Source organism: Carica papaya, chromosome 3 (assembly GCF_054855325.1).
Source record: "Carica papaya isolate Zhongbai chromosome 3, ASM5485532v1, whole genome shotgun sequence".
NCBI classification, from domain to species: Eukaryota; Viridiplantae; Streptophyta; class Magnoliopsida; order Brassicales; family Caricaceae; genus Carica; species Carica papaya.
Window position 1 is genome coordinate 5,261,633 of NC_142311.1, and position 15,174 is coordinate 5,276,806.

The following is a 15,174-nucleotide window of genomic DNA, read 5'->3' on the forward strand; positions in this document are numbered from 1 at the left end:
GATAATATAAAAACAGTAATCTATTCATATATTAATTATTTATTAAAGAAATTTTTTTGACTATTCTAATATAGATCCTGAAATTATTTCAAAGAAAATTTTGATCATTATTTGAATATATATATATATATATATATTTATATACTGAAACCATTTCAAGAAAAATTGGACTGTATAATATTTGCACTTGAAGATTAAGTTTTTAACTAGTTAAAAATTAAAATGTACTTATACTCTTTTATCAAGAAAAAAACAAAAGTATCTAAAAAAATAAATATATCACATATAAAAAAATGTTATTTGATATTGTATGTTATCTAGAAATGACATATTCAAATGATAAGTGGTAATCGTATTTGTAATACCCTTAATTAATATTTAAAATTAATATATAAATATAATTTTTAAATTTTTATTTAATGTATAAAATTTAATTTTAAATTTTATAAATTATTAATTAATGTAAAAATGAAGAAAATTAAATGAATAATGAAATTGAAAAAAATTTTAGAAAAAATTGGTGAAAATTTGTATTCTGTAGATATTTTTGAAAGAAAATTCAAAAACTGATGGTCGAAACGCAATTTAAAAAAATTGTACCACATAGGATGCCCAGTCAGCAGTCTCGACAAACCGAAGCACATCGCATGACAAAACACGCTGACGCGGTGCCACGCGGGAGGTCACACAGGCGATCCCCGTGCCCGCGATCAGATGGTCCAAATTCGTTCTCGCGTGCACAAACAGTCCGAATCCATTTCCTCATCAGACGCGATCGAATGGCCATGATTAAATGCGATGAATGGTTCAAATCCACTACCTATTTAAATACGATCAGACGGCTCAAATTAAATTGCGATAAATGGTCTAAATTCACTCCATATTTAATCGCGATCGTACGATTCAGATCAAACGCAATAGACAGTTCAGATTAAAAAAGAACGGATATAAATAACTCTCTTCACACCAAATCCTAACTCTAGCTGCCAGACTCCCTCGCCCCTCCTCCGGCCGGAGAAGAAGACTCAGCTGCTGGAAAGGAAGCCAACCGCGGGCGCTGCTGCGCTGAAGCCACTTTCGACCGCCAAAAGAGGTAAAAAAAAATTTCTTTACTTGAAATTTGATTTTAAACACTTCCATGGTCAAATCGTAGTAAAAGGACTGGCGGATTAGCCGAAAATCGCAGGTAAAGTCCGGCGTTGCCGCCGTGAAAAAATAAAAAAAGCCTCCGATGAGGCCATTTCCGATTCCCGTTCTTCGTAATTCTTTCACCATTATAATTATTGTTTTCTTCTCTACATGTTGACCAAAGTAAAACACTCAACTACAAAGGTGAGCCGGCGGAGCCACCGTACCGGAGAACCCCATCACCGGTGAGTTTCGATTTTTTGATTTTTTTTCGGTCAACCGATATCCCTTAACGTGTTTTCTCGCATAGATTGATATAAAATCAGCCGAATTCGGCCAAAAAAAGTCGATCCAAGGTAAAATATCGTCGCAGACGACAATGCCGTCATCGGAGCACGGCGGAGCCGCCGTCCTAGAATTCTAGAATTTTTCAAAAAGGGATCGTAACACTGATTTTAGATTTTTTGGGATATTTTTTGGTACTTGAAGCTCGTTTTAATTCCCGAAGAAAAATTTAGGGAACTTGGTGACCGCCAGCAGACGCAGTCAACAAGTTTAGCACTTCGGGCATCAATTTGAGTAAGAATCCATAACCTTATTCTCTATTATAAAATTAAAATCTAATTAATAATAATACGGTATTTTGTATAATTTAAAAAATATTCATAGTTATTCACTGTTGATCATGTTGACTGATTTTTACAGTTTGAATGCATGATAATACCTTATTGATTGATTTTATAATTTGAATACATGTATTCTTTGCTTTATGTGATTACGGTTGAATTGAAAAACTGAAAATTAAAAGTAATTAAAAAATTATTTGATTAAGTGAATAGATAAAACAACAGCTTTACTGGATATTCTGGGAGATGGTGGACAAACCGGGTACATAAGAAATCCTACCGTGGATGTTGCCTCATACTGAATGGGGTATCGAGATTTGGTAATTTGGTGCTCATACTGGACGGGATATGGGGACGACCCGTTTTACCCTTATACCGGACGAGATATCGAGATTTAGTAATTTGGCGCTCATACTGGACGTGTTATGGGAACAACCCGTTAATTGAAAATATTAAAGGAAAGGGTTCACACGTTATGGAGACATACCTATGAACCCCCATAGATACCAGTAGGATGATAAAAGAGAAAATTATTGTTCCAACTGATTGTATATAAAATTATGATATGTGTTATATTGTTGCCTCTTATAAGTTATTTTTGTAAATCTCGTTATGTTAAGTATACGATAAATAATTTTATTTATGATAAACGATTTTGCTTAATTAAGATATTCATTAGTTGTTTTTATAATTTTTACCAACTTTCATTTTTATGTCAGTGAGTAGCACGATATTCTTATTGAGCTAGTGTAACTCATTTTTTCATTAACCATTTCAAATTATAAAAACCAGGATCTACCGTCCGATCCACAAAAGAATTGCGAGTAGAACGTTCAGTTTGTTTATTTTAATTTATTTTCTTAATTATTAGTCATTATTTTAGAATAGTTATTCTTGTAAATTCTATTTAATTTTTTCAATTATTATGTAAAAAATGTATACCGTAATTATTTATTTCACTTCTGCACTAAATTTATAATTTATTTTCTTTGGAATTTCTGGGGTCGTTATAATATTGATAACTTCAGTAGTATCTAAAGCAAAAAATATTTGACAGCGTCATCACCATAAGACTAAAAAAAAAGAATAAAATTAAAAAAGAAAATTAAAATATGGGTAATGTGGCCAATAAATTTGTAACAGAGAAATAATAAGAGCAGAAATAGCAATAAGAACCGTAGAAGAAAGAAAAGGTAAAAAAAAAGAATATACTTTGTAAATATTCTCCCTCTTTCCTTAATTTCCTAATTAATTAAAATTGTAAAATTAATTATTAGGAGGTAAAGAGAGGGTCTGCTGCAGTTAAATACGGACCCAGCCCGTCTCTCTTCTCCCCATTCCTCCTCTTCATCATTCTTTCAACTCTTTCTTTTCCATTTTTGTCTCTGCATCTCCTCCCACTTCCTCTTCTTTTTCCATTAGGTTGCTGCACTTATTTTGCTTTTACTATTCCAATTTTCTCTGCTCTACAAACTCTATCTTCCCTGGTATGCTTTGCTATCTATGCTTAATTCTTCTCTTTTATATTAATCCATCAAATATACAGCTTACTCATATATATCTGCATGAATGAATAGTGTACTTAAATCTGTATTTCGTTTTCTTCTGGGTTTAGTTCTGAGAAAGCGGATCATTTTGTAGATGCAGATTAGTTTACTTTACAGATCAGTTCTCTTTTGTTCATAAGTTTCCTCTTGCGTCTATCTCTAGCTAGCTAGTGCTCTTGAGTATATTATAACAAATCTGTAAAGAATCTGCATGCGTTTTTTTTTTAGATCACCTGGTTAATTTTTCAACATACGTTAAATTACATGTTTTTGGAATTTTCAGGTAGAGTTGGTAAAAAAAAGTTGATAGAAGATGCCAAACGATCAATTGCAAGTGCTTAACGCGCTGGATGTTGCCAAGACACAATGGTATCATTTTACGGCGATTATAATCGCCGGAATGGGATTCTTCACCGATGCATATGATTTGTTTTGCATCTCTCTCGTCACCAAAATACTTGGCCGCATATATTACCACAAAGATGGTTCTGATCATCCCGGATCTCTTCCTTCCAACGTAGCCGCTGCCGTAAACGGCGTCGCATTCTGCGGTACGCTCGCCGGCCAACTCTTCTTCGGTTGGCTCGGTGACAAAATGGGAAGAAAAAAAGTCTACGGCATGACACTTATGCTGATGGTTATTTGCTCGGTTGGCTCTGGTCTGTCCTTGGGAAAAGACTCTACGGCAGTGATGGCAACACTGTGTTTCTTTCGTTTTTGGCTTGGTTTCGGCATCGGCGGCGACTACCCTCTTTCTGCGACAATCATGTCTGAGTACGCAAACAAGAAGACTCGCGGTGCTTTTATTGCAGCTGTGTTTGCCATGCAAGGTTTTGGGATTCTGGCTGGAGGGATGGTTGCTATTGTCGTTTCTGCAATATTTGATCACAGGTTTCCTGCTCCGGCTTATGAAGTTGATCCCATTTTATCAACACCTCCGGAGTCTGATTTTGTTTGGAGGATAATCTTGATGTTTGGTGCCCTCCCGGCATTGCTGACATATTACTGGCGGATGAAAATGCCGGAAACTGCACGTTTTACAGCCTTGGTTGCGAAGAATGCTAAACAGGCTGCAGCAGATATGTCGAAAGTTCTTCAGGTTGAGTTAGAGTCAGAACAGGAGAAACTTAATCAGCATACCAGAAATGAATATGGGTTATTCTCGTCGGAGTTTCTCCAGCGACATGGACTTCATATGTTGGGTACTACAAGCACTTGGTTCTTGTTAGACATTGCGTTCTACAGTCAAAATCTTTTTCAAAAAGATATTTTCAGTGCTATCGGATGGATTCCCAACGCAAAAACCATGAATGCCGTTGGAGAGGTTTTCAAGATTTCTAGAGCACAGACTCTGATTGCTCTTTGCAGTACAGTTCCCGGTTATTGGTTCACGGTTGCATTTATTGATAAAATGGGAAGATTCAAAATTCAATTAATGGGTTTTTTCTTCATGACAGTTTTCATGTTTGCATTGGCCATTCCTTATAATCACTGGACATTGCCGGACAATAGAATTGGGTTTGTGGTCATGTATTCCTTCACTTTCTTCTTCGCGAATTTTGGTCCAAATGCGACGACGTTTGTGGTGCCTGCTGAGATATTCCCTGCAAGGCTGAGATCAACCTGCCATGGGATATCGGCCGCGTGGGGAAAGCTTGGAGCAATTGTGGGTTCCTTTGGATTTCTGTACGCTGCAAAGTTTATTGGAGTGAAGAAGACGCTGATTAGTCTTGGTGTTGTGAATTTTGCTGGATTGTTGTTCACATTCTTGGTTCCGGAAACGAAGGGAAAATCATTGGAGGAAATGTCTGGTGAAGCGGAGATTGAAAGTGAGAGTGTTCAACAGGGTAGAGCTCCTCCTGCTTAGTTAATTTCTTCTAGGTTGCCATTATCTATCCATTGAAGAAGAAGATGAAGATGATGATGATGATGATCAAGAAATTTTTTGGTATCTGCAGGTTGAGATCGTGTCGTTATGTTTAATAGTCTGCATTATGGATTTAATTAGAAGAAGAGATTGTTTGATTCTGAGTAGAAACTAATGTTAATCCTGCTGATTAATTATGTTTCCAACAGAAAACCATTCACTTGATGGTCGCTTAATCACAAAATTCTTAATATATATGACAAGCTGAAGATCAGAGAATTCTAAAATGATCTAATTTTCTAAACAGAAAATAGTTTTGGCATGATGATGTCATTAATTTTAGTTGAAGTAGCTGTGTAACCTCACTTTTTAAAAATATAAAATCACCAATATATATAATATACTCAAAAAAAACGATATATGACATATTTTTTCATTTTTTAAAATAAAAATACTTATTAATATTAATTATAACTATATATTATATAAAGATACAATTTTAAATATTATTTATTCATATTTTAAAATATAAAAAAGAAATTAATTTAATGATATATATAATAATAGTCAACTTGAATTTTCAAATATAAAAATAGAATTTAAATTTTAACTGATTACAAAATTATAGTTTTAAATACCTAAATAATTTTAATAATGTAATTCGTTTGGGATTTCAAGGCAGTTTTTTGCAAAGCAAGCATTAATATATATTATAATACAAAGAATTTCATCCAATCAATTTTAAGTGCATTAACATCACGTGTGGTTATATTCCTATTTCCTTTTCATATTATTATTTATTCGGGATCGTTATTTATGACCCAACATTCATAAATTAAATAAATATCTTAGAAATTATAATTTGAGAAGTCTCTAAGTTTTTAATAAATTTGTTTAATTGAATTAGATAAATAATTTTTGTTTTAAACTATTTTTATAACACCTGACTTTTTTATGTAAGATTAAAAAAAAAAGCCCATATTTTATCTATGAAATAAAAAAACCCAAAAAAATAAAAATAAAACCCTGAAAGAGTTATAGGTGATACTACGATAATATATTTAAAATTTTATCAATTTAAAAAATAAATATAAATGTAAAATAAGATATTTTAGTTAAACCTAAAACTATTTATGGACACATTTTTGTGACAAATTCCCACATTCCTATAATTAAATTAACTGTAAATTTTATAAACAATGTGATAACTCTATTCACCCTTGAAGGGATTACGGTCGTTAATTACCAAATATACAATAGAAATACAAGCAAAACATCATATATTCAAAATATACATCATCTGTCCCTTAACTATATTGTAACACTATTTACAATACATGAAGTTCATAAGATAGAATCAAAAGAAAATAAATACTCATTCAGTTATAAAATATAATTTTTATCATAGGTGTTCATATAGTTCCTTCTTGATCCGGTTCAAGGGTAGGATCCTCCTGATCAAAAACTGAATCTTCTTGATATAGAAAAGATGATAATTTAATAGGATGAACAATTTTAATGCACTCAATAAATATAAGAAATAGGATACAGACAAACAATCCATTAGAGATTATGAAACTTTTCTTTTTCTTTTTATTTAAAAATTATGAGATGCAAAGGTATTCAATTTTTTATTTCACCCCTCATTAACCCCCTAACTTTCATTTAATTCTCAAATTCTCCCTAAGTCTAGGTTTCATCCCTCCTAATTCCCCCTAGGTTTAATTTATCCCCAAAATTCCCTCTAAATTCATTTTACCCCCAATTTTCCCTCAAGCCATATTCTTTTTTTCCTCAAAATTATCACTAGAATTTTTTACAATTCACGGCCAAATCGAGACATCCATAACCTTTTATAGGTATCTCTTATTCTCATTTTGTCTCAACTCAATTACCTAGTTAAAGTTATTAAAATTTTAGAGTTTTATTTGATATTAACGGATGTATCTATTCTCTAGTTGGTATCATTGCGATATCAGGATTTTTACTATCACGAGAGAATGTACACACAGATAATACATATACATTGATCATAGCATTTCGTCACCAAGTGACCCAGAACATAAAACACATTCCAACAACCTCTAAAAGAATTTTCATTCACTCAAAGATAGGGTTTACCACATAGCTAAATTTTAGTCATACCACTCTTAAATTAGTTATCTCTAAGTTTTCGCTTCTTCCATTCTTTGCATTATTTTCTTTTCTTCCTATTTTAATTAAGATTAGTACTTTATTTTATTTTATCAAATAGATTTAAATTTCTAGCCATTGCTACTCTTTTCTCTTTCTAATTTAGTCTCCTTATTTTAATTAGGTTATAAGTAGCTTTATTTGTTAATTTTAGTTTTCTTTTATCTGGTTTTTGGTAATTTTTTGTGAATTTATTTTATTATATATGTATATTTGTTTGTTTATTAATATTATTTTTTATTTTAATTTTTTCTAATTTTTTTCTAATTAACTTCCAATTTTTCTAATTTTTCCACATTCTTCCCAACTTCACTCACTAATTATTTTTAAATTTCACTCCCTAATTATTTCTAAATTCATCATTCTATTTCAATTTTCTTTTATTCTAACTTGTGATTTACACCAATCTTTATTTAATCATCATACCATACATTTGTACAATTTAATTCAAGCAAATGAATTTAAATCATATAATTATTTAAAAATAAATCCATTTAGAAAACTAGTTCTTCAATCAGTTCACCAATCAATCTTTAAAAGCAAATATCTTTCATTTAACTTCATAAAATTTGTTAAACTTATTGCTACGGAGGCTTCGGGTTATCTATTAATTACACTTACAATTTCAAGATGGTTAGGAAGTGATTTGAGCTCCAAAAATGTCCCCATATCTGAGAAAAAATCTACAAGAAAAAATTATTTATCGGGTCAGTGATAAACCCGCAACTTTCATGCCATTTTTATGGATGCATGGCTCAATTATGGCTTAATTTGAACTTCAAAGATGTTCAACTACATGTAAGCTATCTCTAGAGTATTTGATTTAATTAAAGCAGAAAGAAAAACTCTAAAAAATTACTCACAAAAAAGCTGGTTTGATCACACTGGAGGGAGAGTCAGGTTGCCAGAAAACCTGATAGGTTTTCGTGATTTTCGGGTTATGGTGGTCGCGAACCGCCTTTTTCCCAGTGATATGCCTTCGCTGACGATCTCTGCCTCTTTTTCTCTCATTTTTCTCCTTTCTTCTATCGAGAATGATGGACTTCAGCCTCCCCTTCTCTTTTTCTCTCTTTTTTTTCTTCTTTTCTTTTTTTTTTATTCTCTTTTTTTTTCTTTCTTTCCTTCCCGATCGAGTTGGGTTGAGTGGCTTAGAGGCCTTTTAAATCTAGCCTCGGACGCACGTGGGCCACACAATGGTGCGTAGCCGCATGAGAGGCGTTAGATCTAACTCTATTAATGACAATTTCATAATTTATCTTCACAGCAATATCAACTGTTAGATCGTGATCCCCTTTAGATCTGGGTTGTTCATTTGCGTGACCATAGGAATTTCCTTAGAACACATACAGGTCATCCGATCGTCATGTTGCATGTGGACTATTAGATCGCAATCATTATCTTGGCACGCTTGGGAGCCGTCTGATTCAATCCTTAAGTTCATCACCATTAGATCAACCCCAAATGCGCAGGACTGTCTGATAGATGACCACCAAGGCCCATGTGGCTGATCGCGCAACATCCCCCCATTGGTCCGTTGTCACATCACTAATGGAGGTGGTGAATGTTTCAAAAATTACAGAATGACCCAAATTTTGTATTTTATTTGCATTTTATCCCCTAAATCAATTTATAGAATTATAAAGGGTCATAAATAAATTTAATTTTGTTCAATTTAGTCCCTAGTTTTATTTTTTGCATATTTAGGAGTGAATTTTAATTTTATGAAATTATTCTTGGGTTTTGTTTTATACATAACAAAATTTAACACGAAATTTACACTAATAATTACTTAATTTTTCCATGTGGTGTTACAAACGAAATTTGCTCATCCTAAAGAATATATTAATAGCTCTATTTATTCATTCTAATAATGTAGGGCTTTGTAAATAGTATTTTCTTAAAAAAGAATATATTAATATTTCAACTAATTCTTTAATTTTCTCACTGATAGAATCTTTAAATGGTGACTAAAATATTAATTTCTATTCATAATTGCATATAGGTAAACACACTTTAAAATTGACATTAAATGTATGTGTTCAACCTTGTATTCTTGGTTAATTACTTTTTTTTTTTTACTTTTGAGACTAATCTCGGTTAAATCCAATTTGATCCGGTCTTGGACCACTAAATACCCATTGTATTTGACACTTGAGCCCAAGTTGTTTGTGTAACGGCCCCGGAAATTTAAAATAAAATGTGTATTAAAAATATCAAATGCGGAAGCGAAGTCAAAATTTCGATTAACATCCCTTACACTAAAACCAAAAACGTGCTCACAAAATATAAAAAATCAAACTAACTAAATGAGAAACTCGAAAATAAAAGCTATGAATATGACTATGGAGTCTTTAGGCGTTCCCTTCGTCGTCCTCCTGCGGAACGGGCTCGGGAACAATGTCTTCCTGATCTGAAATGATTAAATAAGGAATGAGCTACACTAGCCCAGTAAAGACATCACGATATCTCACTGTCACGGAGGTAAAGGTAGGTAGAAAACACAAAAAGACCAATGGAGCATAATTTACAACAAATCCTTTTATCAATAATAAATCCTTTACCATCCACTTACCTCGGTGAAATTCATAAAACAATATACAAAAGCAATAACAATATCATCATCATGAAATCATATAAACTGTAGAACATAATACTTATCACGCCTTTTGTAATTCAATCATTACACAACATATTTTCCTCATTTACCAGCCCACTAGTATCCATGGGGATCCATAGGGGTCCCGCTACCCGTTAACCCTTAACACTTGAAATCAGATTCCAGGGCCGTCCCCATACCCCGTCCAGTATGGGCGCCAAAACTATAAACCTCATTACCCCGTCCGGTATGAGGGTGAAACGGGCCGTCCCCATACCCCGTCCGGTATGGACGCCAAAACACATAAGGTCTCCATACCCCGTCCGGTATGAGAGACCACAATCCCGGTAGGGTTCCCTAAGGACCCGGTCCGTCCACCATCTCCCAGGATATCTAGTCAGGCTGACCACATTATACAATTATCAATTTACATAATCTTTCATTCTCCTTTTCCTTAGTCAGCATCATCAATTTATATACAAATAAGCAAACAGTAATTTATGCCAAACAAGACAACATACAGCATCGGTTTCTCAGTCATTCAACCCATAATCAATAAAACAGTAAAATATGCACGCGAAACAATAAAATGAAAACATCAGACCTCATACTGCATTTAAAACTGTAAAATATGCCAAATAACAGTTAACTGACAAACACACTAGACTCGGGCTCCATTAGCGACCTTAAGCAATTTCACACATTCGTTGATTCAAGAAATACCGTTTTATCATTATTGAACTTTAATACCGTGATAGGAAATAGGGTGAGGGGTCCTTACTCGTTTCGGGGTCCGAACACGGTTTCACAGTGCGCCTACAGGCTGTCCCTAATTTCCCTGAATTTTTTCCGGGGAACTGAAACGCACTATCGGTACCTGCACGTGTTCCAAAAAATCCCAAATTAGGCCCAGGGCCCCTTTTTGGCCAATATCGCAATTCTGGCACGGCGGCTCCGTTGTGCTCCGGTGACGGCTCTCCGGTGAGGTTCGTGTTTTGGTGATTCGGCTCTGATCAACCTGTAGAGAAAAGAATGGTGATCACAATGATATAAAAATTGCATCAAACGGATGCCGGAAAGGGCCTCATCGGAGGCAAAAATTGAGGAGGGACACGGCGCCGCCGCTGGGTTTCGGCCGTGTTTTCCGGTCGTTTGGCCGGGATTTTGGCTCCGATTTGGCCACGGAGGAAATCAGCGTAGAAAAATGAGTCGGGGGTATGAAATTTACCTCAATCAGCGGTCCAAAATCTCCCCGGTGCGGCGGCGGGTGGCGGCGGCCTGCTTCTCCGACGTCTGGTTCGTCTTCTCCGGCGAGGGCAGGCGGCTAGGATTTTTGTGGTCAGGTGTGGGGGTTCTATTTATACTCTTTTGCCTTTTGATCTCAGCCGTCCATTTTGATTTAATCTGGGCCGTCCATTTTTGATTGAATCTGGGCCGTCCGTGCGATTGCATCTGGGCCGTCCGTGCACACGCTTGATCTAGGCAGTCCGATCGTGCGTACGCGGATCGCCAACGTGGCCCTTCCCCGGTCGACGTAGTCTTGCCACGTGGCAGGTCCTGGTTGGCCAAGACTGCTGACTGGGTCTGCTGACGTGGCTGCTGACGTGACGCTCTTTTTTTTTAACTTAATAAAAATAATTAATAATAAAATAACCAAAATTTCCCAATTTTCCGGGCGTTACAGTTTGGGGTACCAAGATCTATTTTCATCATTCTAATTGCAGAACTCAGTTCTTGATATTATGTTTGAATAAAAAATAATTTTGAAAGAAAAAAAATAATAGTTTTTAAAAAATAAAACAAATATATATAATAAGTTAAATTTAGTTCAAAATGATATATTATACAAAAATTTTAATATCCATCTAAAGTAAAAAAAAAAAAAAAGAGAGAAGAAATGTAAATAAAAAATAAAATTGGAGTTAGGATGTAAATGAAATGATTTTTCAAAATTAGGGGGCTTTTGGTTAATTTAAGGGACTTAAATAAAATAAATGATAAAAAAGAAGGGGTAAAAGTATAAATAAAGAGAAGTGAAAGGGGACAAAAAATAAAGAGATGTCTGATGTTTTCATTTCATAGTTTCGTGTGCATATATAACTGTTCTATTGATTATGGGCTGAATGACTGAGAACCCGATGTACTGTGTTGTCTTGTTTGGCATAAACTACTGGTTTGCATGTTTGTGTGTGATTTGATGATGGTGACTGAGGAAAAAAGGAATAAAAGGTTACGTGAATTGATGAATGGATAATGTGGACAGCCTGACTAGATATTCTGGGAGATGGTGGACGGACCGGGAACGTGGCCTCTCATACCGGACGGGGTATGGAGACCTTCTGTGTTTTTGCGCCCATACCGGACTGGGTATGGGGACGGCCCGTTTCACCCTCATACCGGACGGGGTATTGAGGTTCATGATTTTGGCGCCCATACCGGACGGGGTATAGGGACGGCTCTGGAATCAAATTATAAATGTTAAGGGTTCACAGGTAGCGGGACCCCTATGGATCTCCATGGATACTAGTAGGCTGGTAAATGAGGAAAATGTATTGTTTAATGATTGAGATGCAAAGGCGTGGTAAGTATTTTGTTATACAGTTCATATGATTTCATGATGATGATAATGTTATTGCTTTCATATGTTGTTTTATGAACCTCACCGAGGTAAGTGGACAGTAAAGGTTTTTATGTTAATAAACGAGTTTATTATAAATCATGCTACATTGGTCTTTTGTGTTTTCTACCCACCTTTACTTCCGTGACGGTGAGATAGTGTGATGTCTTTACTGAGCTGGTGTAGCTCACTCCTTATTTAACCATTTCATATCAGGAAAACGTTGTTTCCGAGCCCGTTCCGCAGGAAGACGGCGAAGGGGACGCCTAAGGACTCCGTAGTTATATTTATAGTTCTTATTTTTGAGTATCTCTTTTAGTTAGTTTGTTCTTTTATACTTTGAACACGTTTTTGGTTTTAGTGTAAGGGATATTAATCAAAATTTTTATTACGCTTCCACATTTAATATTTTTAATACACATATTTCATTTTAAATTTCGGGGGCCGTTACATTTGTGCAGCGTAGTTGATTACTAATCAACAAAATTGCTTTTAGGCAATGGGTCTCACTGTGCGCTTTACTTCCAATAATTGTATTCTAAGTTTAGATTACGCTTTTATTCACCTTAATAAACCATATATTTTTCAGAAAATAGATTTATAGAATTACCAACTTAGCCCTTTCAACCTCTTGCTTTCTTCTTCTTCTCTTGTCTCTTCTGTAAGGAACCTCACCAATCACATCTCCTCTGTTCAGCATACGTCCTCGTTTTCCCTAGTCCAACATATCTCCTCTGACTTACATAGAATCAATAATTGGGAATTTAAACCCATTCCTCAATTGGAGTTTGAAATCATACACACATATATTTCCAATATTCTAGCAGAATAAAACTTCAATTACATCATTTTAATGTCATTGCTATAACAACAAACATAAACAAATCTACTGAACTCTGCTTTTACTATCTCCATCTTCAAGCTTACAAAAACTCGCTTTTAATTTTACTCTTAAAAAAAGGGGGGGAGAAAAAAAATAAAATACTCTGCACCGCCTTGGAAATTCATTTTCCAAACATGGCCTATCATCCCCCTATACAAAATATAGCCGCTTAATATGCCTGAATATTCTTTCATCAAGGGAAGACTTGAGATGATGTCATCCATGGATGTTCTGCAAATACATGAAATAAATTAGCCCGTGTCTGTTGAATTAAGGAAGAAATCAATTTTAGAATCTCATGATAAAAATAAAAGAAAGGGAAAATTGTGCTTACGTAAGACTTGATCGGCAGACAACCTTCTAGAAACGTCCTTGCAGAGCATTCTCCGCATCAGATCCTTGGCGCCCCCCGATACCGACTTGAACACCCCAATCGGAAATCTCAAATTGGCTCTCAGAACCGCTTCGAACGTCTCTACCGTCGACTCCCCGAAGAATGGCGGGAATCCCGCCAGCATAATGTACATAATCACACCGGCGCTCCACACATCCACCTTCTCCCCGTATTCCCTTCCGGCCAGCACTTCCGGCGCCACGTAGTACGGCGTCCCCACTATGCCTCTCATCGACGCCGCTTCCCCTTCCACGAACGCCTCTGCCGAGCCGAAGTCCGCCAGCTTCACCACCTCCCTCGAGTCGAACATCACGTTTTCCGGTTTCACATCGCGATGCACGACACCGAGCCGGTGAATGTGGGCGATCGCGTCCATCAGTTGCGACATGATCGCTCTGCAATCTGCCTCGGAGAAAGTCCCGCGCGTCACGATGCGGTGGTGCAGGTCGTGAGAGGAACAGAGGTCTAGGACCATATGAAGGCAGGAATCATCTTCGTAGACGCGGTGGAGGCTGATCACATGAGGATGCGTGGAGACGAGGTGGAGAATCTTCGGCTCGGTGAGTAGACAACGGGAGTCAAGGGAATCTCCGGTGAGGAGTAAGCGTTTCTTGTCAATGGATTTGACGGCAAAAGAATCGCCGGTATGTTTGGAGATGCAGCGGAAAACGACGCCGAATCGTCCTCGACCGACCTCCTCGCAGAGCTGGTAGTCTCTTTTCAACGCTTCAGTCATCAGTTATTTGTGAATGTTTGTTTAAGCGCAGCGAAATACAGGGGGGGGTGATGAGAGGCTGGGCGTTTAAATAAGGAAGGAATGTAAACGGAATATCCGAGCATGTTTCGGAGATACTATAACCACCGTTCGATCACGTGCTTGAGTAAATCACCGTAATGCCCTCCGCTTAAAAAGTGACGTTGATAGCTGGACATCCGTACCCCCGTACCGGTGTTTTTTTTTTTTTTTGACAGTTAGATTAGGATACGTACGCCTGGGGTTACTTTTTTATTTAAAAATTATACAAGTAGTAAAATAAATAAGAATATATTTATAATATAAAATTATTATTATTAAAGATAACATCTATAATATAAAAATTGTTTAATATAATTGTTTCTAGAGTTTTAAACATTATTTTTTATTGAATTTACTTTTAAAAGAGAAGAAAAATAAGAAATTAGAAAATAAAAGCGTGATAACCTTATCGATAAGCAAACGTAAGGTGGGAAGCAAGTGAAGAGACATGTTTGGCAGTTTATGTCAGTTAGTTAGCGGCGGCGGCGGCAGCAGCAGCAGCAGCAGCAGCAGAAGTGGCTTCTTCA

The 15,174-nt window shown here is 35.7% G+C and overlaps 1 protein-coding gene and 1 pseudogene across 2 annotated transcripts; one reads left to right on the plus strand and one right to left on the minus strand.

Moving 5' to 3' along the window:
- The first annotated feature begins 3,078 nt into the window (after window positions 1–3,078).
- Window positions 3,079–5,450, plus strand: LOC110815927 (inorganic phosphate transporter 1-4 pseudogene; annotated as a pseudogene). The gene is made up of 2 exons (XR_015817615.1): window positions 3,079–3,241; window positions 3,585–5,450. The product of XR_015817615.1 is annotated as an inorganic phosphate transporter 1-4 pseudogene (transcript).
- A 7,905-nt stretch (window positions 5,451–13,355) lies between these two features.
- Window positions 13,356–14,633, minus strand: LOC148266628 (phosphoenolpyruvate carboxylase kinase 1-like). The gene is made up of 2 exons (XM_088215238.1): window positions 13,792–14,633; window positions 13,356–13,688 (listed from the first exon to the last, which is right to left on the minus strand). Exons 1-2 carry the CDS (start codon window positions 14,585–14,587, stop codon window positions 13,651–13,653), a joined length of 834 nt encoding a protein of 277 aa, XP_088071364.1. The 5' UTR covers window positions 14,588–14,633; the 3' UTR covers window positions 13,356–13,650.
- Between the last annotated feature and the right edge of the window lie 541 nt (window positions 14,634–15,174).

Excerpts from the sequence above, each read along its gene's own strand:
- LOC148266628 (XM_088215238.1), bottom strand. The coding sequence starts at position 14,587 with ATGACTGAAGCGTTGAAAAGAGACTACCAGCTCTGCGAGGAGGTCGGT. Across the intron at positions 13,689-13,791 it reads GTCTGCCGATCAAGTCTTAC|AACATCCATGGATGACATCA; the intron begins GTAAGCACAATT and ends ATGTATTTGCAG.